This window comes from Artemia sp. Qi Xiang Cuo, chromosome 16 (assembly GCF_049724085.1).
Source record: "Artemia sp. Qi Xiang Cuo chromosome 16, ASM4972408v1, whole genome shotgun sequence".
Taxonomy (NCBI): domain Eukaryota; kingdom Metazoa; phylum Arthropoda; class Branchiopoda; order Anostraca; family Artemiidae; genus Artemia; species Artemia sp. Qi Xiang Cuo.
The window spans coordinates 34,840,672-34,865,590 of NC_142809.1; the positions used below are offsets into that span (position 1 = coordinate 34,840,672).

The 24,919-nt window shown below is 34.1% G+C and overlaps 1 protein-coding gene across 6 annotated transcripts in view; it reads left to right on the forward strand.

Moving 5' to 3' along the window:
- Fak (protein tyrosine kinase 2 Fak) overlaps positions 1 to 24,919 on the forward strand; it is a 171,415-nt gene that overhangs the window by 82,771 nt on the left and 63,725 nt on the right. For all 6 annotated transcript variants that reach the window (XM_089102734.1, XM_089102735.1, XM_089102730.1 and 3 more), the window contains 4 exons: positions 159 to 296; positions 4,413 to 4,532; positions 7,842 to 8,045; positions 17,910 to 18,044. In XM_089102734.1, coding sequence (XP_088958860.1) covers positions 159 to 296; positions 4,413 to 4,532; positions 7,842 to 8,045; positions 17,910 to 18,044 — 597 coding nt within the window. The remainder of the gene's footprint in view (positions 1 to 158; positions 297 to 4,412; positions 4,533 to 7,841; positions 8,046 to 17,909; positions 18,045 to 24,919) is intronic.

Here is a 24,919-nt window from a genome sequence, read left to right on the forward strand (position 1 = left end):
CACTAAGTCGTGTTTCAAAGTGCCAGATCCACAGGTCCTACTCGCGGGGCTTAAGTGCTCGAGAAGAAGTGATGTCACGTAATTCTGAAGGAAAAATCCTTTTTATGATATGACTGGCTTTTTGTTTTAAGAAAAGTTTACATTTTTGTTTCTTTTAGGATATAATCAATTATGTGATATCACGTTCATCTGATGTTTCGAAATCCTATTCTTATTTGTATGGGATCCGTGTTACAAAGCAAGGTCAATCTGATGTATCTGAAGAATGGCTTTGTAGTGAAGCACCCGTCATTCAGGTATTTCTCACATTTGTTTTAGATATTTTGTTGCGGGTAAGGAGATACATGTGGTTTCTAAATTGGGTTTGAGTGTAAACGAGTGCATTAATGATTGAATAGAAGGTTACAAATAAACGGACTTTTATACAAATGACATGTCAAGCCGGGTTTTATATTAAAAAAAAAAAATTGATAGAAGTAAAATTTAAGTTGAAACTTAAAATAGATAAAAATTATTGGCTTTTAGTTTATGCAACATATCTGAAAAACGGGTTCAAATAAACAGATTCTTGATATTTGCCTCTGGTTGTAGAATTCTGAAAAAACTACGCTGTACTGAAAATACAAAACCATCGCGACTAAACATGACTAGTAGTAGAAAAGTCTTTAAGCACTCCGCTGAAAATAAAATATAAATTAATGATGCTCCCTATAGTGTTTCACCGGCCATGAAGTCAGTAATTTTTTTATACAATGAAATACTGCAGTTAGCTCAGTTTGGAGTGTAACTTACTAAGGGGACTAGGAGAGGGAGCATTAAAGAGGGGATTTTCATCATTCGTTGCTGATTTTGGCCTTGGAGATTTCAATGGTGCACTATTTATATTCTTCGTTGTTTAGATACCCCGTCAGTGCTTGAAAAATAAAAAGAATAAAAAGAGAAACATCAGCGTTTCAAGCTCTTTTTTGAAATTCTCGGAAAACTCTTTTCGCAACTACGTTTTACTGTTAAGATGAGATAATAGGGTACTTGGGCATTATATGGGCACTTTTAAAAAGTCAAGTTTGGTTAATGCTAATGAAATATAATAGGATGAATATATAGTAGTTTATAAACAAAATTGGGCTATATATTTGCACATTAGGAGGGGGGGGGAGGTTGGTAAAGCATAGCATATATTAAATACGTAACCTAACCTAACCTAGGTCCCTTCCCCCCGCCCCCCCCCCCCCTAAACCCCAAAAAATAACAGTTTAAATATAGTTCCCAGATTGAGAAATCCCGGAATACTTGTTTATACAACATCAGATAGCGTCAAATCTTTTCTTTTGTCGTGGATGCCTCGGGTTTTTCGTGACTGGTTTCCTTGTAACTGTCCATATAATGCCCAAGTACCGATAATAGCAATTGCTACTCTAACATCCAATTTGAATTATTTTTTTGCATTAGTGACTGTTTTTTTCAAAAAGCACGTGAATATGATCAACTGCTTTGCAATGGGCCTTAGAACACTTCCTTGCGATTTTAGAGTAATCTGCTAGTCCTGCTAGTCAGCAGACGGTTTTTGAATAAACTCGCCAGGATATTTCACGGTCGCCTCGTTTTTTGCCTTTTTTTCTAGATTTTAATGTGAGACACTCGAAAACTTCCCGTTGAGGGTTTTCGACCATTGAGATTATGTGTGTACTGTTTTTATGCTTCCAGCCTTTAAACTCCAGAAATGGCATGAAAAAGTCATTATGGGGTCGTGTGGCACTTTACGAGTGTATTATAAAGACAAATTGTCAAATAGTACATGAATAGGATCAAGAGCCTTGAAATGAGCCAGTAAAAACCTCTCTGCGACGTTGCCTGCTAGTCCTGCTAGTCAGCACACGATTTATGAATGAACGTGGAATTCCCTTCAGCATTCACGCCAGACTACTTTTTCCCTTATTTTCCTCATTTTTCAAGATGGGTGAATGAATATTCTATTTGAGGGTCTTAGACCACGACAAATGGATCGAGTATTTTATAATTTGGATTTCCTGACATTTTAACCCTATTTGGGAAAAAAATTGATGTTTGTGGCACATAATGGCTGAAAACGCCATCTTCTTGTAGGGCAATCTCTTTTGTTAACTAAAAGGTGCCCTAAATATTGCGGTTTCCTTTCAAATGAGATATAGCGTTCTTGCGATATTGCGGATATTCTATTTTGTTAACTTGGGTAAATGTACCGTTTTTCGGTTTACATTGCTACTTCCCTGCGAATACATTCTAAGTACCATAGCGGTTTACAGTGTAAAACTTCTAGGTTGACCAGAGACAGAATTATATGGATCTCTCCCCCAAACAAAATTTAGAACTCCGTATGCTTCTGTCCCCTGTCTTCTCTAGCACTACAGAGTTTCAACTGAATCCCTTGACCTGCTCATGAGATCTTGCAGATACAGTATTTTAATAACCTGAAAATATATAGTTTTTTTTATTTAGGTCTACCCTCTCCCCTAAGTTATAATTCAACGTCCACCGTAGTGAAAATTTTTGGTCTCTGTATAATGGAAAACCATTTTTAGAGGAATCTTTTTTTATACGTGGTTGAAGTTTTTGCTTAAAGATTCCTTAGAAACTCCAGTTTGGCTAGAAGATTCGTTGTGGGGTCGATTGTGATCAATTATGATGTACTAGGGTATCGTGCATTATGTACTGTTTGTATGTATTTACGCTCACTGGAATGATTGAAGGATAATAGTTGTGGACTAAGATCATTTGAAAGTCACTTCAGTATATATGATCAAACATTGTATCACATTATATCAAAGAACGTGGTAACTTTTAAAAGGGTGTTGCCATTGGAGAGAAACTTGTCACCCAAAAGCTTAATAACTGTGTTATTTTTGACTTGCCAAAAGTTAAAGAAGTATATACCTGAAAGCGGCATTAAATATTATCTCTCCCAAACTGCTTTCTGCGAACCTTCAAGTCAATGACTTTGTATAAGAAAACTGAAAGATAATCTGTTGCATTTTGCTATATCCTCTTCCATAGATGGAGTAATATTCAAATTGTAAGTGCTACTTTTTCATAACTTTTTGTCTGGTGTAAAAATGAAATGAGAAGATTGCAAATCTTTTTCCTCATCTTTTAATTCTGGCTTTCCGGACAGAATTCAATCAAACATAATGATATAGAACAAATCAGAATGGTTTTTTCCCAAGTTGGTCGAATGTTTTACTGGTTTTTGGTTCTCTGATAATGAAGCTAGAGACATTAATAGTAAGGATAAGACAGTGTAGTTCAAACATGTTTTGTGGATTGTTTAATTCAAGAGAAATAGTTTTATTTGTGTATGTTTTTGATGCACTTAAAGATTAAAATTTTCTTTTTCGATTATGAGCAAATTTGGAATGTGGCTTACTGATTATGCGTAACAGCTGATTTGTGGTTGAAATAAGAACAATATAGCTCCAAAAAATATAACATAACAATATAATCACAGTACAAAACATTATAGTTTGAAAATATTTCGTGGATTGTTTAATTCAAAAGAGCTATGTGCGGGTGTATGTGTGTCTCTTTTTTTTGTTATGCAGCTGCGTTTTTCTTTCAGTTATAATCAAATTTGGGACGTAGATTATTGGCTGTTGGTAATGAATGATTTATGTTGAAATACAGAAGAAATAATGGATTTTGTTTTTAGCCAAGATGATTTAGGACTTTAATAGTTTGAATATGCTTAGTGGATTATTTGCTCCAAATAAGTTTTTGCTTGTATTTTGATATACCTGAATAGTGCTGCCAGGTTGGGATAGGCTCTGACAATTGGGCTAAAAAATTTAACTTAGCTAGCCTAATTTTTTTTTTTTTTTTTTTTTTTTTTTATTATTATTATTAGCGGAATCGGGTAAGCGTTTAGATAAAAGGCAACTCCATAAAAATGTGTATGTTAAAATGTGTCCATTTGGACCATTGGTTTTGAGGCGTTTGGATTACTGTGATTCCAGAAAATTTTTTATGAGTAAAGGCAAAAAATCGGATACTGTTTTTGGAGAGTTGATGGTTTGTGATTGAAATCGGAAAGAAATGCTGAATTTGGACGTATACTACCAAATCTGCAAAAATATAAAATTATAGTTTCTTAACCTCTGTAGAATGGCAACAGACTGAGCTTAACTGTGTTTCTTGTGATTTTACCCATGAAATGTCAAGAGACCAATCAGGGGCCAATGTGACCTCTATAACAGTGGGGGGGGGGGGGTAGTCGGAGGGAGGGTATCTAATTTCTGCAGATACCTAATATCAAAAGACTTTTTTTCTAAAATTATTAGTAGGATAATAAGCTAATGGTGAAAGGGAAACAGAAAACTAAATGAATTAAAAGATGGAAGTCAAGATTTACTTCTAATAACTATAAAGTTTTGTCTTGCCAGGTTGTCGAAAAATATTCCCCTAATGCCTGGAGATATGATGTACGGGTCCGTTGTCTACCATATCCTCTCCAGGAGTTTTACAACAAGGATAAGTCAACATTTGGGTACTATTTCGAACAGGTAATTTTTTTCAAGTTATATTATTGATGGTAGTTGGTGTAGATAGGCAACAGAGGCATTAGTAGATAGCAGTCTTTTTGAAGCGTTCTTTTTTTATAGAGTTTCCAGGTGATAGAATCGAAGCAGATGAAGAACCCTAGTTTCTGAGACTATTTAGGGAGGGAGGAGGGGGAATGTTTTATTGGAAACGTTTAGAAATATACAAAAGGCCAAAATAGGAAGAGAATGAAAAAAAGTGTTTCATGCCAAGGAGATGGCCAGTCCCACTGGCAGCTGTCAGAATTTCTTTTAAGGGTCTGCTCGCTCTTGCCCCCTTGTGCAAAATCTTCACTACAATGGAAAAGGAGACCACTCGCAGTTGATTCTGGAGATGTGCCAAGTTCGTTTTTTTATCTCATTCTATGGTACAGAAATATGTCGAACAAATACCGCATTACGGATCCTTTCCCAGCTGTTAAAAGAATACTGGCTAAATTTAAAACTGATATAATCAGCGTTAATTACTCACGGACTATTGAGATTTTATAGTATTTTATTGAAGTTCAAATCAGTCTTTACGTTTTTGAAAGTCTTGACGGGTAATAAGTAAAAAATAGTAATGGTATAATATAGTATCATGTTACTTATATTGATAAAAACTACCGTAGAAAGACAAAACCACTGGAGACAAAAAAAAAGTCGTTTCCAAATTTTTCATCATCCCTTAAAAATAAGAGCACTATGTTCTTCTTGACTCGAAAAAAACTTTCCAGTGTAGAAGACACATGTTTCTTGGATTCTTAGGTTTGAACTGGTTTAAAGAAAAGCGAAAAAGCTTCAGGATTTTGTCAGAAAAGTCAATTTATGGCTTTTGAGGAAAAGTCAGTCATTCTATAACGATTAATTAAGTTAATTTAATGATAAATTAACCTAAATTACGATTAATTAACGTTTTTGATTAGGATTGAATTAGTTTTAAGGGGATTTCGCTGCGTACGACATTTGTGAATTTAATTATTCGTTTTCAAATTAAGTTCACAACAGTTTGGACATTAAAAATATTTCAGATAGTCCCTAAGGAACATTATATTCTTGTAGGAATACCATATCTCGCCTATGAACGACGAAAAACTTCTAACATTTTGTGTTATATACTTGTTCTTAAGAGGTCATTATCAAAAGTAAGTTCTTCTTGAAGTATGCTCTAGCTTAGGATGTTGGTTTTTAAGGCTAACGTATATTTTTAAGAAACTTTGTATAGATAGATATATAGATATTATGGATATATAGATATAGATTTATATAGATATGTATTTATAGATGGCGTGCCTTTACGTAGGTCACATTCCGTTTCCAATGAATCTAGGCATGGAGAAACTGTGAAATTGTTATCAAAATCCCTTTTTTAGAGTTTTGGTTACTATTGTCCCGGTGAGTTTACTCACCCCCTTTTTTTTTTTTTTTTCATTTATTATTTCCTTTCCTCTCTTAGCTTTATATTATCCCGAATCGCTCTTTACTTACACTTTGTTACCGCGAACTGTTTGACATCCCTTTTTCTTAACACGTAGCCTATTATAATAGTTAATAATCATTATGCATTGTATAATTTTACTACCTGCTTAGAAACTGTTTTATCAAACAGTTCGCGATAATAAACTGTAACGAGTGATTCGGCTCAATAGTAACTGAAAATTTAAAAAACGCAATTTAGATGACAATTGATACATCAAAAGAAATATCTTTCTATTCTTATTCCAAATATATAAAATTCATTAAGTTTAATGTTGCCTATCAAAAGCTACGAGCCTGAGAAAATTTGTCTGGTTTTCGAGAAAAGGAGGGGGGACTCCCCTAAGAAGTCAAGCGATGTTAACCAAAGTTACACCATCAGATTCGGCATATTAGAACTCTACTGTAGAGGTTTCAAGCTCTTATCGACAAAAGTGAGTTTTGCATTTTTACCAGAAGAAAGATCACGGGCGCGTGTTTATTTAATTTTTTTCCCCAGAGCTGATCACATTGAACCAACAGTCCTAGAAGATTAGGAGAGGGCTCATTCGAATGGAAATCAAAAGTTATAAAGCCCTTTTTGAGTTACCAAAACATTGAAGGGCAACTAGCCCCCTTCCCACACCCCTTTTCCCCCCAATGACATTTGACCTTCGAGATAGTCTTTTATTCAGTATAGTTGAAAGGTCCAATAACTACGCTTTCGGGGATGACAGGGCCCCTCAAAGCGCTTGGGGAAAGGATTGTAAGATAAGCAATTTGTCCCTTGTTCACATATAATGTTTTTTATTAGAATATACGAACAAATTTTGAGGGGAATTTTCTGCGGGGGGATTTTCCAGGAGGAATATTTTTTTGGGGGGAGGAACGTATCCGGAAGATATTTTCCAAGGGAAATTTATCAAGGGGGGGGGGGGCGATTTCCTGTCGTGATTCGAAAAACGGTCAGAAATTAAATAAAAAAACAACAAGTTTTTTCAACTGAAAGTAAGGAGCAACTTTAAAACTTAAAAAATAACAGAAATTATTCCTGAAATGAGGGAGGAGGTCTACCCCTTTTTCAACCCTCGCTGCTTGCGCTAAAGTTTGGTTTTTTGTCACAATTCTTTAAGAGCGACTGGTCAAACAGACCGTTGAACTTGAATGGGTAATAATAAAAAAAAAAAAAAATACTATAGGGTAAAGAGCAAGGGACAGGAATGGGTATCCCCCTCATATACAGAATAATTTCTATTTGTTCTAAGGTTTAATGTTGCTCCTTATTCTCAGTAGAAAAAAAAACTTTTTTAAAATTTTAATTTTGTTTCTAAAGTATATTGTAGTTTGGTAATGCAGCGTGTATATGAAGTAAATAATTCTTGGTCAAATATTATCCACCCGATAAATATTTGTAAATTGTAATTAATGTCTATGTAATGTATGCGGTCCCCGGTAACATTAAAATTTACGATGTGGGCGCTGAAGAAAATGTTTCCTCACTGCTGGAATAGTCCACCGCTTCTTGGCTTAGTTGCTTCTCTTCCTTGCACCTCATCCTAAATCTGTCCCTCTATTATCTCTGTTTATCCTCATGATTAGATCTTCCTTAGATTTTACTGTACGATAGGAGGCGTATAGCCCATAAAAATGGAAATTATTTTGCAAAAATGTATAAACTTAATGTTTTTGAAACACAGAAAAATACGAATTTGAAAAAAAAAGATCTACACATATATTTCGTATATGTAGTATTGTCTCTATTGAGTTTTACACTGCATTTAAGAATTATTTATTTCCTCTTTAGGATAGTGGTGTCTTAAACAAGGCTATATTTTACAGATTAAGAATGACTATCTATTCAACTCTAATTTGGATGTTGACACAGAAACCGCTGTTATGTTAGGATGTCTGGAAATACAGAGGCTTTTCGTCAAAGGCAATCAGTCAACAAGAGAAAAAACATCCGTTTTAGATTTCTTCGAAAGAGAAAATGGATTAAATACCTTCCTTCCAGAATCCATCACTAATAACGTGAAACCAAAGGTAAACCTGACTATTTTATTATTAATCATTTGTATTTTATTAAATATATTAGAATTATTTCAAAATTATCACTATTTTTGACAACTAGCCTATCTAAGCCTAGATTTCTCTAGACTGTTACCCTACCCCCCTTGTAAAATTAAAATTACTTAAAAATTAAAAAAGCCATTAGTATTTGGGAAAATTTGATCATTTTCCAGCAAAGTTCTTTCTATGACCGTTGCCCCCACCCATTCCTAGAAAATTGCTGAAGACTTATCCCTCTGGCATAATTCTCCTCAAACAGCATACTTGGATTTCCAGTTGAAATTTTTCCGCATTTTTTTCTATGCGGCTTTAATAATGACAATAATAATAGTAACAAGCTGCTTCAGATTAAGTCTCTAAAGCCCAGGCTACGAATTGGGGCTATATAGCAGCCATTATTCATGTCTTTGGCAAGCATATCTCTCTACACTATTCAATTGAAATTTTGACCTGGGTCTTCATGTAGACGGAAAAGAAACACGAATTTTTTTTTATCTAACTTCAGTATATCCTAGTGGTCAGTTCAAGAAATTTTACCATGCTATGGAATGATGGAATAAATAAAATAAAACTGGTTGTGACTCAGAACGCCCAAAATTTTTCGATTTTTGTGACGTGACATTGTACTGACTGAGTACTACGAGGCATATATTTTAAAAAAGGTCCGTTTGAACATAAGTACCCAACGAAAGATTATTTCAAAAAATTAAATTTATTTTCAGAAAGTACATATTTTACTCTATTTAACAGCATAGTTGCCAAGTTTATTCAAACACTTATCATACATCTCAACTAATTTTAAAGTAACCTCTGTATAAAAACTTGCCATCTGTTCCGATAACTAAGAATTCACTTCCGTTTTACGTCATCTTCATTGTAACGTTTGCCACTGAGATACTGTGTGAGGTGGAGAAACGGATGGTAATCACTCGGTGCAAGATCAGGACTGTATGGTGGATGCTCTAAAACTTCCCAGTCAAAACTGTCCAACAAATTGCGGGTTGAACAAGGAGTGTGAAGTCTTGCATTGTCATGAAGAAGGACAATTCCATTTGTCAGCATGCCATTTTTTTTCTTTTTTTAATCGTTCTGTGGAGAGTCTGTTTGACCTTAAAATTTTCAGGGGAGTGTGTGTGTTTCCATTGCATGTTCTGTTGCCCCAATTTGGGCGTCATATGCAAAACCCATGCTTCGTCTCCAGTTCAACCGGTTGCCACCTCAGTGGCAAATATTACAAAGATGACGATGACGTAAAAACAGTAGTGAACTCATGGTTATTGGAGCCGGCGGCAAGTTTTTACGAAGACTTTACTTTAAAATTAGTTGGGAGGCATGATCAGTGTTTGAAAAAACTTGGTAACTATGCCGACAAATAGAGTAACGTATGTACTTTCTGAAAATAAATATACTTTTCTGAAATAACCTTTCGTTGTGTACTTATGTTCAAACGGACCTTACTTAAAAAACACACCTCGTAATTAAACCTTGGCCGTGTGTAAGTTGGAGTAGCATCATATCATCATGTTTTGTTTTATAGTAAAATTCCACCTCTATCAAGTTTCATTGATGCTCCATTTAGAAAATCAGGGACCTCTACATTCTAATTTTTATCTTTCTATTTCACATAACTACGACAACAGTAAATACAAAAACACACGAAAGAACACTAAACGTTGTCGTTTTTGTTGTCGCCTATCAAGAGCTTCAAAACGATATTGCAATTTTATTATGTGCCAGTTCAAATCATAAGCAACGCTATAGCGCTGTCTATAGTACAGGCCATACGGTTCCAGTGTTTTATTATTTATTTCTTATGTTTTTTCCCAGAGGCACTTCATATGGAAGGTGTCATCGTATAAACTTCAAAGAAGGCTTATTCAATTGGAAATCGAGAGTTCTAGTTTCCATTTCAAGAGTCAAAAGTGATGGGAGGGCAACTAGCCCCCCCCCCATGCCATTTTTTCCCCAAATACATCCGATAAACATTTTGAGGTTGCCATTTTGTTAAAAATAGTTCAAAGATCATAAAACAATACTCTGGGATTGACACAACCCCCCAGGGCTGGGGGTCAGACGTTGTAAGTTATGCCCTGGGGGCAAATATGGTTCTTATAAATAGGATGCTCGTATAAACTTCAGAGAGGGCTCATTTGATTGGAAATTAAAAGTTCTAGTTCACTTTTTCAGATTCAAAATAGATTGGGGGGGGCAACTAGCCCCCCCTTTCAACGCCCTTTTTTCCCAAATACATCAGAAAAAATTGACATTTTGTTAAAAAATAGTTCAAAGTTCAGATAATAAAACTCCAGTATCGACACAACCCCCCAGGGCCCGGGGTCAAGTGGTGTAAGTTATGCCCTGGGGGCATATAAGGCTCTTATGGAAGGGATGCTCATATAAACTTCAGAGAGGGCTCGTTTGGTTAAAAATTGAAAGTTCACTTTTTAAGAGTCAAAAGTGACCAGAGGGCAGCTAGCTCCCCCCCATACGCCCTTTTTACCCAAATACAGGAGATGAAAATTTTGAGATAAACATTTTGAGCTTCAGAGAGGGCTCATTTCATTGGAAATTGAAAGTTGTAGTCGCTCTTTAACACTTAAAAGTGATCGGAGGGCAGCTAGCCTCCCCCACGCCCTTTTCCCCCCAAATGCACCAAATAAAAATTTCGAGATAGACATTTTGTTAAAAATAGTTCAAAGGTCAGATAAAACTTCTGTGTCGACACAACCCCCAGGGCCCGGGGGCAGGCGTTGTAAGTTATGCCCTGGGGGTATATATGGTTATTATGGGAGGGATGCTCGTATAAACTTCAGAAAGGACTTATTTGTTTAGAAAGTGAAGGTTCTAGTTTACTTTTTTAAGAGTCAAAAGAGATCGGAGGGCAACTATCGCTCCCCCCCCCCCCCAAGCTCTTTTTTCTCCAAATGCATCAGATAAAAATTTTGAGATAGCCATTTTGCTAGAAATAGTTTAAACGTCATTTAACAAAAACTCTGGTGTTGACACAACCCCCCAGGGCCGGGGACAATCGTTGTAAGTTATGCCCTGGGGGCATATATGGTTCTTATGGAAGGGATGCTCGTATAAACTTCAGAGAGGGCTTATTTCATTGGAAATTGAAAGTTCTAGTTTACTTTTTAAGAGGTAAAAGAGATCCGAGGGCAACTAGCCCCCCCCACGCCCTTTTCTCCCTTATCCCATCCCATAAAAATTTTCAGATAGCCATTTTGTTAAAAATAGTTCAAAGGTCAGATAACCAAAACTCCGGTGTCAAAACAACCCCCAGGGCCCGGGGGCAGGCGTTGTAAGTTATGTTCTGTGGATAAATATGGTTCTTATGGAAGGGATGCTCGTATAAACATCAGAGTCCTCATTTGATTGGAAATTAGGAGTTCTATATCACTTTTTCAGATTCAAAAGAGATTGGAGGGCAACTAGCCCCCTCCACGCCTTTTTCCCCCAAACCTATATGATGAAAATTTTGAGACAGCTATTTTGTTAAAAATAGTTCAAACATCAGATATTAAAACTCTGGGGTTGACACAACCCACCAGGGCCTGGGACAAGTGTTGTAAGTTTAGCCCTGGGGGCATATATGGTTCCTATAGAAGGGGTGCTCGTATAAACTTCAGAGAGGGCTCATTTGATTGTAAATTGAAAGTTTTAGTTGACTTTTCAAGAGTTAAAAGAGATCGAAGGGCAATTAGCCCCCCTATGCCTGTTTTCTCCCAAACCCATCCGATAAAAATTTTGAGATTGCCATTTTGTTAAAGATAGTTCAAGCATCAGATAATTAAAAACTCCGAGGTTGACACAAACCTCAAGAGCCCGGGGGCAAATGTTTTAAGTTATGCCATGGGGGGCATATAAGGTTTTTATGTAAGGAGAGTTCGTTAAAACTTCAGAAGTTGCTCATTTGATTGGAAATTGAAAGTTCTAACTACCTTTTTGTGAGTCAAAAGGGATTTATTTAGTCATTTATATTAGTACCTATTGCATGTTTGTTTATATGATTGTTTATTTAATTTCTGTCCGTTTTGGGTTTCATTTATACTTAAATAGCAAAATATTTTTGTTCGTTTTAACCTTGATTTGCATATTCAACTTTAGCTTTACTCGTTTTAAGATTTATTTATTCATTTATATTACTACCTGTTGAATGTTGTTTTGCTATGATTGTTTATTTAATTTCTGTTCGTTTTGGATTTTTTTTTATTCTTTAATAGTAATTTCTGGTCATTTCAAGTTTTAGCTATTCTAGGTTTCTATTTCTTCTGATCTGAAGTTTAATGTGGCCTTTACTTTTCTTTAGAAAACTTCTTTTTCGGAAAGTTTTTTTAATTAATAGTTTAAAATAATTTGCTTTTGCCACATTTACTCTGCTCTGATAAGGTGGTCTGCCATATGCTCCGCCACAAAGCTTGCTCTGCCATTGAGTTGTTTTCAAATGGTTCTTTTGTTGCTTTTTTTTGTTTGTATTTTTTCACCAGCAAGCCCTAGAAAAAAAACAAAAAAAAACAGTTCTCCGTACGAATCTTCAGGCCTATTGATTTTTCCGATTTTCTTTATTTTAACATTGTCGAATGTTTCGATTATGCCGGTTACTTTGATTGGAGTATTTTTTATCCTGTTCGGCCTTGCATGAAATTGATTTTGTTTAGTTGATGAAGTTGTTGTAGAGCAGGTAATTAATGCCATATTTTTTTTATATCCCATCTAATCAATACAGTTCAGTTTATCTAAAAAAAAGAAATAGCTCATTAACTCTATGTTCAAGATGAAGTAGCCATTAAGCTATAAGGAACCTGTGTGGCTAAGATCAACAAGCAATTTCGGAATGAAATGAAACAAACAAAAGGAAAATGAAGATAAAGTAAGAAGACATTTACAATCCCATTCAACTAGGTACTTTTATAATATCCCCCCTACCACTCAAGAAGAGGGTTTAGCCTAATCTTAATGAAATACTAAAGCATGATAAAATGCGATACTTTAGAAGTAAATTAGGGCTATACATTTTCGCATTAGGGGTGGGGGTAAAGTACAGCGGGTCTCCGTACGAAATGTGTTAACTACAATTATTATGATATTATGAAGTAAGAATTGTTTTCTGACTTCACACTGTCCAAATCCTTTACCCCCCCCGCCCCCTAATGTGCAAATACATTACCAAAATCATATATTTCTCATCTATTATGTCAATTCTCTTTGTCTTTAATTAAGCTAAATTAAAAGAAACTAGCGAAAGAAACCGGTTTAAAGTGCGTCAATACATGAACAACTTGAGCTACAGGGGGTATATCATACAAGTACCTTCAACTGTTACAATCCTACCTTGTCATGATAGTTCACACATTTTAACAATTGTAGATGCATAAACACACGTACTCGAAATCTAACTCAATGAAAATTCTTCAAAAAAGAAAGGACATGGTGAGTAACTAGTAATCATCCATAGTATAATGCATATTTTTTAGATTCTATTTGATAGTATTCAGACCTACAGTACTTTGAACATCCGCTGTAGTTTCGGACCAGCATTTAAGGCCTTGAAAGAACTTTTACGCTGAAACAACAATTAAAACTGTGGAGAGAAGCTCGATCATGAAATAAAATTATTTAATTAGTAGTTCTCAAATGTTTTTTCTCGATGCTCGAAAACGATGCTCGTTTTTTTCTCGGTAGTTCTCGATGCTTTTGTCTCTTTACCATTTTTCTCTAAAACCATTCTCAGTTGTGAGTAGATGTTCCAATCACTTCTCACGTGAAGTAAATTTCTACGGAGCTGTGCGATTCATTTTCAACGAGCCCATTTCTGTATGAGTTATATATGACACTGAAATTGAATGCGCAAATAGCATCTGCAAATTATGGATACTGTAGAACGATTGTATACAATTAGAGCTTTTGAATGGGCACATTTTATAGGAAGGTAACTGCTTTTTCTAGCCTTCAAACATTTGTTTAAAGCCATTCCTCCCAGCTAGCTTCCAAATAATCTTTGACTGCACCGAAAAAATTGTTAATATCTATAACAAATACGAACCAGATAACTTAATATTACTTGAAATAACTTTTCGGTAGTAATCAGAACCTTTCTCTTATAAACTTGTTTCTGAAATTATTCATTTTTTTATAGTTGGGATTTCATTCTTTTCCCTGGAGGAAGTTCTTTATGCAAAACCATGAGCCATGTCTCTGGAACGTACGGCAATGATGATGTTTATTAAATATACTTTTTTTTGCCTGTTTTGTCATTATTATGTCTTACAGTTTTTCTGACTTAAAGGAATTTGTAGCTATTTGGGAAAATTTTTTGTACCTCAAGAATTGAAATTCTCAGTTATTTTGAGTTGATTTTGACACAAGCTAAGTTCAGTTGAATTTTACTAAACTATTCAGGGTTGGGGATGAAAAAGCTGTCTGGGAACTGGGTGTTACATAGCGATGCAATACAGGGAGAAAAAACATCCTTGTGATAAACCCTATGCAGACTTTAGCTGACTCTATGCAGACTTCAGTGATAGTATTTGTGCTGTTGCAGAAGCTGTGCCGATAATCGTTTAGGTAGAACGTAAAATTGGATAAAACTGACAGTAATGCAACCTTGAAATCAGCCACTGCTAATCAGATCAGCATTGGTTTGGCTTCAATCCAAACCAATCTTGGAGGATGAACTCTCCGTTTTAAAAAGTCAAAAAATAGTGTTCCTAACCAGTTTTTTGTAGGTCTTGAGAATGGTATTATGTGAAAGAAAATATATTTGTTACACTTGAATTATCAACTTTTATGAATTCAAATACTCACAGCTAATCATGACGGGGGAACAGATTTCAGAGTTTGGAAACGTAACATGTCCATCGTTTGCCAAAGATAACAAAAAACTAACCAATTGCTATATTGATTTTATAGGGTGCAAAAATTGATACTGATAATAAAATATTACATGGATAAAAGTAATATTTCTAGGCACTTGGGTACATAATGGTACACACTCGAGAACAAACCGGTTCTATCTGTCTTAATTAAGAGATAATTAGCTTACGATCAGTGTGAAACAAGTGACGGGCAACAGAATACATTAGACTTATATTATTTGGGCTATATATTTGTACATTAGGGGTGGGAGGGTGGTTGGTAAATTATTTGAACAGCGTGAAGTTACAAAACAATTAGTGCTTCAAAATATGTAGAATAATTGTAGCTAATATATTTTGCATGCAGACCCGCCATACTTCGCTTAATAGTAATATCAGTACTTACAAATATTAATCCCCATTGTAGTGGCTGAAAAACGTTCAACATAAACGGCAACTTAGAAGCAGAAATTGGCCATAAATGAGCAAGAAAAATTTTAGATACAAAGAAATAAAAGAACATGTTATTTTCTTCTGCGATTTAATCCCGGTTATTATATAATTTTTATGGTTAAATTTAACACCCTATTTATATAAAAAACTGTAAATCAGCTTTGTTTATTTCTTGTATATTATATTTGTAACCTTTTAAAGCTAATTTAGAAGAATAATTGTAATATATTTGTTGCAACATTTTGCCTCTTCACAAAAATCTTCACTGACTGCAGTACAAGTGACAGTGGGTTATATGGTGTTGAGGCCAAGTTCGACGAACCTTCTTATTTTAAATTATATTTTTATTGTCTGCTATCATTGCTTGGATGCTGGCTAAATAATTTAAATAATTTCTTAGACCACACTGCATTTACATTTACAGAATTTAATAGAGAAAAAACGGGTTTAATTTAAATAAAACAATGGGAAAAAACAACAACAAACTTTCAATAATAAAAATCCTAATATTTCTGCTGCACGTCCGGGAGCATTTATCAACGGGAAAAAAGTTAAATTAAATAAGACGCAACATACAAAGAAGAAACAACAACAAGTAAATAAAACTCGCATCTTAATAACCTCCAAAACACTTTTTTGTATTTCTTTTTCTTTTTCTTTATATGTTGCATTCAATTTAGTTTAACTTTTTTTCCGTTGATAAAGGACGTGGAGTCGAAATATTCAGATTTTTATTATTCCAATGTTTTTATCTAAATTATACTCTTTTTCTCTCTCTTAAATTCTGTAGTTGAATGATGGCTGCAATGCAATCTATCTCTTTATTAATTTCGTTATTGCTTCGTTATTTATATAGATAATCTGGTTAGTTTTGGTGGCGTGGGATGACAAAATAGTGAAGTATGCAAATTAGAAATTTCAAAATGAAAATAACACAAATGGCCTCTGACCAGCCTAAACTGGGTATAAGTATAAAAATAAAAAAAATATTGTATGCTAGGTTACGACAAAATATCTTAAGATCATAAAGAAAAATAGGAAGGACTCTTCGACTCAAATGACGGACCTTATTTCCAAAACTTCTTCAAGGATCGAAAATTTCACTGAAACCACCATCAGGAATTCGTGCGGACACCTGCTTGATTTTTTTTTTTTTTTTTTTTTTTTTTTTTTTTTTTTTTTTTTTTTTTAAGAAGGAAAAGCAACTGTTTTTAATTTCACTCTCAGATTTGCGAATTTTAATAATTTGGTTTATTATGATAACACTGCTACATTTGTAGGTTTGCGTGGCTAACTGGCTTCTTTTAATTCTAAAATTAAAATTAAATGGCTTCTTTTCTCTTAATTAAACTAGCTCCTTCCTAAGATTCCGTTCCTTTTCCCCTTTTATAGTGCATAAGAAAAGGGAAAGCAAAGAAATGTAAATCAGTATTTGTTGAAGAGAGTGACAAGTAACGCACAATAATTACGCATGTTCTGGCTATATAACTAACAGCTGTCCCCAACGGAATAGAAAGGAAACCTAAGCAAAAACTATACAAACAATTTAGTCAAAACTTCTCGATAAACATCAAGCTGATGCCAAAAACCCAAATTAAAGACGTAATAAACAAGCTTATTACATTAATGAATTTAATAAGTGATGTTAAAACTTAAAAGAACATAAATTATTCTGTATATGAGGGCACTGCTTCCTCCTAATTTTTTTTTGTTACTTGAAAAAGGCACCAATATATTCAGTATCTGTTCGAATAGAAATCACCACATTCAATGACTACTTGTTTAATACGATCACCTCTGAATAAAATTTAACTCATAACCATCCTTCTCCAAAAAAATCCGAAGGTTTGTATTTTTGTATTGATGGACTCGAAACCTCTGCTTAAGAGTTGATGTTGTAATTTTTGTCTATTTTTTTTTGGGGGGGGGGAGGGGGTTGCTTTTTGTTCTTAAATTATGTACACTTTAGTGGAGTAACAAGTTTTAATGATCTATCTTAAACTTGGTTAATTATACATATTTGCAATCTTTACGAAAATTAGATTCGTTTCCAGTGTCCGGTTGCGTGAGTCGCTCTTAACTTATAGCTCTTTACCAAGAACTGTGAAATAATAATGAAAATGATCATAACTGAATTGAAAAGTTATAACGCCATTCACGAAAATGTAATCTGTTAGTAAAAATAAACAGTAAGAAAACACTAATAAAGTCAATGAACACTTCACAAAACAGATTTTACCACGAACAATTTTTATACTCGCTTTTTTGGCAACTAATCTGGTTGTATTTCTAGATACAAGTTCAACATTATTTTTTATTTTATTAGATTTTTATTTTGACGTGCATAACCTAGTTAGGCGCTGTTTAAGCCTTTTTTTCAAACTCTTACTGAATATGCTGTCCCAATGAGTTTTTGTGTTTACTTTCTGTTTCTCAAATATGCTTCTGGAAATAGTGGATGTTGCTGCCAAGTTTCTGACAGTTTTATGACAAGATTTGACATTGATTTTTCTATCTTTTGCAACAGGTGCTCCGAAAGCTTCTTCAACAGAATTTCAAGAAATACTCAATTTTGAAAGAGGCTGAATGCATGTTCCGATTTTTGGAGGCTCTGAAAGGAATGTGGCGCTTTGACCGAGAGACATTCCAATGCTCACTTGGGGTGAGTCTAGCTTCAAAATCAAGAATTCATTTATCAGTTAATTTTTAATTTATTTATAGCAAATCAAACTGTTTTTACCTAATTTATATTTATCTATACCTTATTTATACCTAATGAATTTATTTATACCTTAAATTGAGTTTCTCAGTTTCCAGAATTAAGTAACTAGTTTAAATAAATAATGGAGAAAAGTTATCAAGGAGGAATATATATATATATATAACTTTTACTATGTGCTAATTGGTTGGCCGAACAAACTCGCATGATTTTCTTTTCGTGGTTCCTTGTGTGCCTAAGCATGGAGAATGTGCTTCAGTGTATTTTGGTAGAGATTAAATCGAACCGGCTTCTAAAAAAACTATTTTGTATTCATTAGCAGTTTTTTGTCATATTTTGGCGTTCGTCCGAATTTTTATGGTGTTTTATTGTGAAAGACCTCGTGTCAAAATCAATAAAAAGCTTCAACGTTAGAACAAAAACTAATAGAGCTAATTGATCTGTCTTCTGGACGGTTCAGTTAGCCATTGCTGGAACCATTTGGTGAATAATCGCTAAATCGCAAACTATAAATAATCGCAAACTATAATAAACTATATAATAATCGCAAACTATAATAATCGCAAACTATAATACTATACTACACTATAATACTATACTATAGTATAATAAATATCATACTACAACTATAATAATCGCAAACTATATCGCAAACTATAATAAACTATAGAAATAATCGCAAACTATAATAATCGCAAACTATAATACTGTAATACACTATAATAATATAATACTATACTATACTATAATAAATATAATACTACAACTATAATAATCGCAAACTATAATAATCGCAAACTATAATAAACTATAAATAATCGCAAACTATAAATAATCGCAAACTATTTGGTGAATAATTGCTAATGTATGCTTGATTACCTGTGAATTAATAATTTGAACTTGCCAAGGGCTACTACAAGTCTTTAAACACTTTTTTAGAGTTAAATATACAGTTTCTTAAGATGTCATTTAAAAAAAAAGTGTTTTTCACTTGAACCCAAGGCCATGCACAGGGGTTTTCGGGGTCTTAAATTTCACGACACATTCTGGAGCATAGATTTAGCTAAACATATTACTTGTAGGCATGTGATTTAGGCTTATGTGACATTCTGAAATTCGTAAGCTACGACTTTTACGGTCGGCAATACCGTTGCAAAGTAACGTTTATGCGGAAAAAACTTCGTCTCTTTTACGAACCTTTTCGGAAATTTTTATCTTTGTCGGATAAAATTCATCTTTTGCCTGTGTATAGCTGTATTAAAACCAGGAAGTTTAGACTTAAAAGCATACAAAAATTAAGTAAAAAAAGTTGTGCAACTCTTTCAAAATTTGAATCTTTTAGACTTCTGTTCAGCTCTCGTTCGTATAGTTTTTGCGGAACGTAGAGTTTCTAATTTTGGTAATGGATATATCATTGCGAAAACTTTAGCTTTCCCCTCTTCTTTTCTTAAATAGGTTTTGTGCCTTAATAATTATTCCTTACCATCCGTACAAGAGATAAATTTAACTCCTTCCAAAATGAATTCCGGATTGAAAACCCCGTTGAGTGCATCAACGGACAGATCCATATTAATTTGGATCGTCTCATATTTTTGTTTATTCGATGAAGCACCTGCAGAATCTTTGGGGTAAGTAAGAATCTATGGGTCCTTCTCCCTCACCTCCTTGTTGGTACCCTTTGTACCGCCGTGTGAAAAGTGGGGTAGCAAAGTAGCAGTGCTACTTGGTAGTTTTCAAGTTTGTTGGCAGATTTTGTCTGAAAATACCATTTTTACATATTAAAATTACTTTTGCTCAAAGAAAATCTGTCAGAACAAAAGCTGTGCTCCGCCGTGCAAAAAGTGGGATAGCATAGTAGCAATGCTGCTTCGCAGTTTTCATGGCCTAGTAAAATTTGTTAGCAGATTTTTTCTGAAAATACCAGTGCTTCCGCTATCCCCGAATTTTTGGGGATTTTCCCAAAAATCTGTCTTGTCGAAAAAATCGGTTCCTCAGAACCCCTTTCGTTCAGGGATACCACCCCTAGTGATTTATCACTAGTGACAATCCACCCCTAGTAAATATAATTTTCATTTAACTTGACATAATTTTTTTACTACTTTCCAAAGTTTTGGTCTCTAATAGTTTTTGCTCAAAACAAAGCTACACAAGTCGTGCTGCTAAACTGTCAGCAGCCTTTGGAATTCTGGCACTAGCAGCCTTGGAGCTTTTTAAACACCTGCCTTTGTATGTGTCTATTCTTTGGTAATCTATAATTAAAATGAAACTGAAATGTAAAAACTGGTATGAGTTTTAATAAGACAATGGGTGTTAATTAAAACCACAATACAATTTTTCATATAACTATTGTATTAATAAAAACCTTACCTAGCACTCGGAATCCTTTATCCACGAGAAAAAAAGAAAGAAAAGGAAACTAACTCAATCAAATTGAGACATGCATATTAAGGTGCCAATAATTGAAATGCTGTACAAAACAAGAAGAAAATGATCAGATAGACTATAGGTTTTGGTTTTAAACAAGTTCAATAAAATTATTCAAGCGCAAACTCAAGGTAAAGTGACCTCTTTGGGCTGCTTTATATTTGAGCCTAATAACTCCTTTTGAAAAACAAAAACAAAACAAAACAAGCCAAAACTTTTTATGCTTCTAATAATGAAGAAAACATGAAGATTTAAGACGCTCAATCCACAACAAGTTTGAACTGAATAAACTTATGAATAAACCGAAATTTGGGGAAGTCAACATATTCCGGCTAGATTAGCAAAGAGAACATTTGTTCAATTTCTTTTTTTTTTAAAAACACGATTTTTAAACAAAAATACTTTTCATTTCGATAATATTTAACACCTTCGACATTTTTCTGATTTTAGTAAGTTTGACCTAGGTTACACGTGAGACTTCTAAATAATAATAAAAAAAATGATATATAGAATCTCATATTGCAAAAAAAGTCAGACACACAATAGTACATGGCATACAGGTCAAATTTGATACAGGTCATAAGTTATTTAATGTTCTATGTTTAAAAATTTGAATGAATTTTTTTGGTCGAAGTAAGTTGAGAAATTTCATCGTACTTTGGCTAGATTATGTTGTACCTAAGGCTTTTAAATAATTAAATAAAAAAACAAGTTTTTTTAAACTGAGAGTAAGGAGCGACATTAAAACTTAAAACGAACAGAAATTATTCCGTATATGAAAGGGGCTGTCCCCTCCTCAACGCCTTGCTCTTTACGCTAAATTTTGACTCTGTCTTACAACTTAATTTTTTAAAATAATAAAAGACTTTAGCGTAAAGAGCAAGGCGCTGAGGAGGGGACATCCCCTTTCATATACGGAATAATTTCTGTTCGTTTTAAGTTAAAACGAACAGAAATTATTCCGTATATGAAAGGGGATGTCCCCTCCTCAACGCCTTGCTCTTTACGCTAAAGTTTGACTCTGTCTTACAACTTTATTTTTTAAAACAATAAAAAACTTTAGCGTAATGAGCAAGGGGTTGAGGATGGGACAACCCCTTTCATATACGGAATAATTTCTGTTCGTTTTAAGTTTTAATGTCGCTCCTTGCTCTCAGTTAAAAAAACTTGTTTTTTTATTTAATTTCTGATCGTTTTTTAGTTAATACAGCTTTTACTTTAGCTCACCGTCATTGAATGATTAAAGCAAAATTTGCATATTAATTTTACTTTTCTTTTGCTAAATGGCTTCCTTTAAATTTGGTTCTGACGTAATTTACAAATGTACTTACGTAACGAATTTCTATATTCGTATATCTTTATTACGTATATTATGGGGTTCGCCCCCTAGTCAATACCTCGCTCATTACGTTAAGTTCAAATCGTGTTCCAATTCTTTAAGAATGACTCCTTAATCACAAAGGCCGTTAATTAGAATAAATAACTCTGATGAAAGTACAAAAAAAATTGTTTTTATATTTAATTGCTGATCGTTTTTAAATAAAGTTGGGAAATCCAGGTCCCCCTCAATTGAAAATTCCCTTCCCCCATGGGAAATTTCTCCATGGAAAAATTGTAATACATAACCAAAATTCGCGATAATTGCTGAGCTAATTTTTTAAGGCATAGTAACAGAACAGCCAAAGAAGTCGAATCTATTTTTATGAAAGTCGTAAGTTGAGCAATTTTCAAATGACTGAAATGAATGAATGAATGAAAGAAAAGATCTTGCCCTGAGACATATCAGAATCGAAGTCATTTAAAGATTTTTGGTCACTGAAAAGGGCACTATAACTTTTAATTTCCGTTCGAATGAGCTCTCTCTTGATGTTGTAGGACCACTGGGTCGGTACGATTACCCCTGAAAAAAAGAAAAAAAATAAACACGCATCCGTGACCTTTCTTCTGGCAAAAAATACAAAGTTGCAGATTTTTGCAGATATGAGCTTGAAACCTATGCAATAGGGTTTTCTGATACGCTGAATCTGACGGTGTGATTTTCATTAAAATTCTTTCACTTGTAGGGGATGTTTCCCCCTCTTTCTAAAATCAGGTAAATTTTCTCAGGCTCGTAGCCTTTGATGAGTAATACTAAACTTAATAAAATTTATATATTTAGAATCAGTATTATAAGCCCATTCTTTTGATACATTTATTGACATGAAAATTCCGTTTTTTAAAGTTTCGATTACTATTGAGCCGTATCGCTTTTTTTTATTGTTTTTTTTTATTACGTATATGTTTTTACGTATATGAGGGGGTTCTCCCTTAGTCAATACCCCGCTCTTTACGCTAAAATTAAATTTTTTTTCAAGATCACAAACCCCTGAATCACAAAGGCCGTTTAATTAGAATAGATAGCTCTTTTGAAAGCACTAAAAAAAAACTGTAGCGTAAAGAGCGAGGTATTGACTTGAGGGCGAACCCCCTCATCTACGTAATAATTTCTGTTCGTTTTAAGTTTTAATCTTGCTTCTTACTTTCCGTCGAAAAAACTTATTTTTTTAGATTCAATTTCTGATCGTTTTTTAAATAATGCTGAGAAATCCGGTGCCCCCTTCATAGAAATGTCCCTTACCTCAAGGAAAAATCCTCCACGGAAAGATTTTCCAGAGTAACCCCCTCCTCCAGCCCGCCACCCCCCCAGAAAAAAATCCTTCCTGAAAATGTCTGTATACTTCCCAATAACCAATACTATATGTAAACAATGGGCAAAGTTCATAACTTGCAGCCCTTCCCCTGGAAACTGTGGGGGATCAAGTCATCCTAAAAGACATATTTATTAGATTTTTGACTATGCTGAACAAAATGGCTATCTCAAAATTTTAATTGGTTGACTTCGGGAAAAAAATGAGCGTGGGAGGGGGCCAAGTTGCCCTCCAATTTTTTTGTCTCTTAAAAAGGCTGATTACGCTGATTTGAAATCAGCGTAAAATCCTGATTTCTTTGACATATTTATTGGCATCAAAATTCTGGTTTTTGGAGTTTTGATTGCTATTGAGCCGGGTCGCTCCTTACTTACAGTTCGTTACCACGAACTGTTTGAAAAGATGAGAAGAAAACCGGGACATACACAGTAGTATATAGTAGTCATCCTGCCTTGTGTTTGGGCTTGAACTATCATGATAGACTTGTTTAAAAACAACAACTGCAGTTTATCACGTGTAAGGTTTTAGTATAGCAATTGTATTTTATTTATCTATTAAAAAAACACTTTCTTATGCTATTTTATCTATTTATGTAGGTGCAAATTTTTTTAATCTGTCTTTCTTGGTTTTATCTCTTTTTCCCTTGTTGGCCAAGTTTACCCAATGTAAAGCTGAAATAGTTGGGCTTCTTTTTTTCACTTGCCAAAAATAGTTTTTTTTTTTTTTTTTTACTTTCACTGTCTTATTAAGTAGATCTACCCGTTTTCAATATTCCCATTTCATTTTATTTGTAAATAAGAAATTATTTTCACTGTAGTTTACTCCTTTTATTTTTTTCTTCACCTTTTTTTTTCTTTCCCTTCTTTTTTTACATCCTTTTATTTCTCTTCGCTGTTTAATGTGCAGTATGTTGTACAGGTCTATTTTTTTTAGAGCGTATTTACACTAGTTTTAAATCTTTTGCGAAATCAAGAAAGGATTTAAATCTGGATAAGGATTTAAATCAAGATAAAGTAAATCTGGCAAATGAAATGCTGGGACAAGAAATTTGAAGCTGTGTGTTTGCAAGTCTATATGGATTCTTGCCAAGAATTGTTGCTCAACATCCTCAGATATAAAATCGGTATTGAATATAAAACATCTTAAGGATTTAAAAAGAGACTTTCCTTTGGGTATAGTGTGAAACAGAAGCCAAAGTGCCTAGAAAAAACCTCGACTGAGGGCAGGTGTAGCTGCTGAAAATAGATGGATATTTGGAAATTCATCAAATTTATTTCCCAAGTGAAGTAATGATAAAATCCCTTCATTCGCCTTTCACTTCATTCCTTCTTTTTTCCTAGGTTTATTCATTAGTATAACCATAGACGAACACGCTTCTGAACCTGTGGGGGAAAGGGTCAGAGGCTTTTTCCTAGAGGAATGGGATAAATAAAACATTTAAGGCCTCAATTTTCTCCTATAGGAGGTAATTTTGATTAATCCTGGAGAACAAGGGGTGGGTCTTCCTCTTTGCAGTTATGAGCAAAAATTATGAGGACTTCAATTCCTAAATATACCACACAAAAAACTACAGCGGTTTTGGCTGACTGTTTAGAATATATAAAAATGTGGAACATCGTTCTTAAAAATTTCAATGAAGAATTGTCAGATCGTGTTATACCTTATTCTTCATAACCTGATTCAGTAAAAACATTTCCTACTGTATTT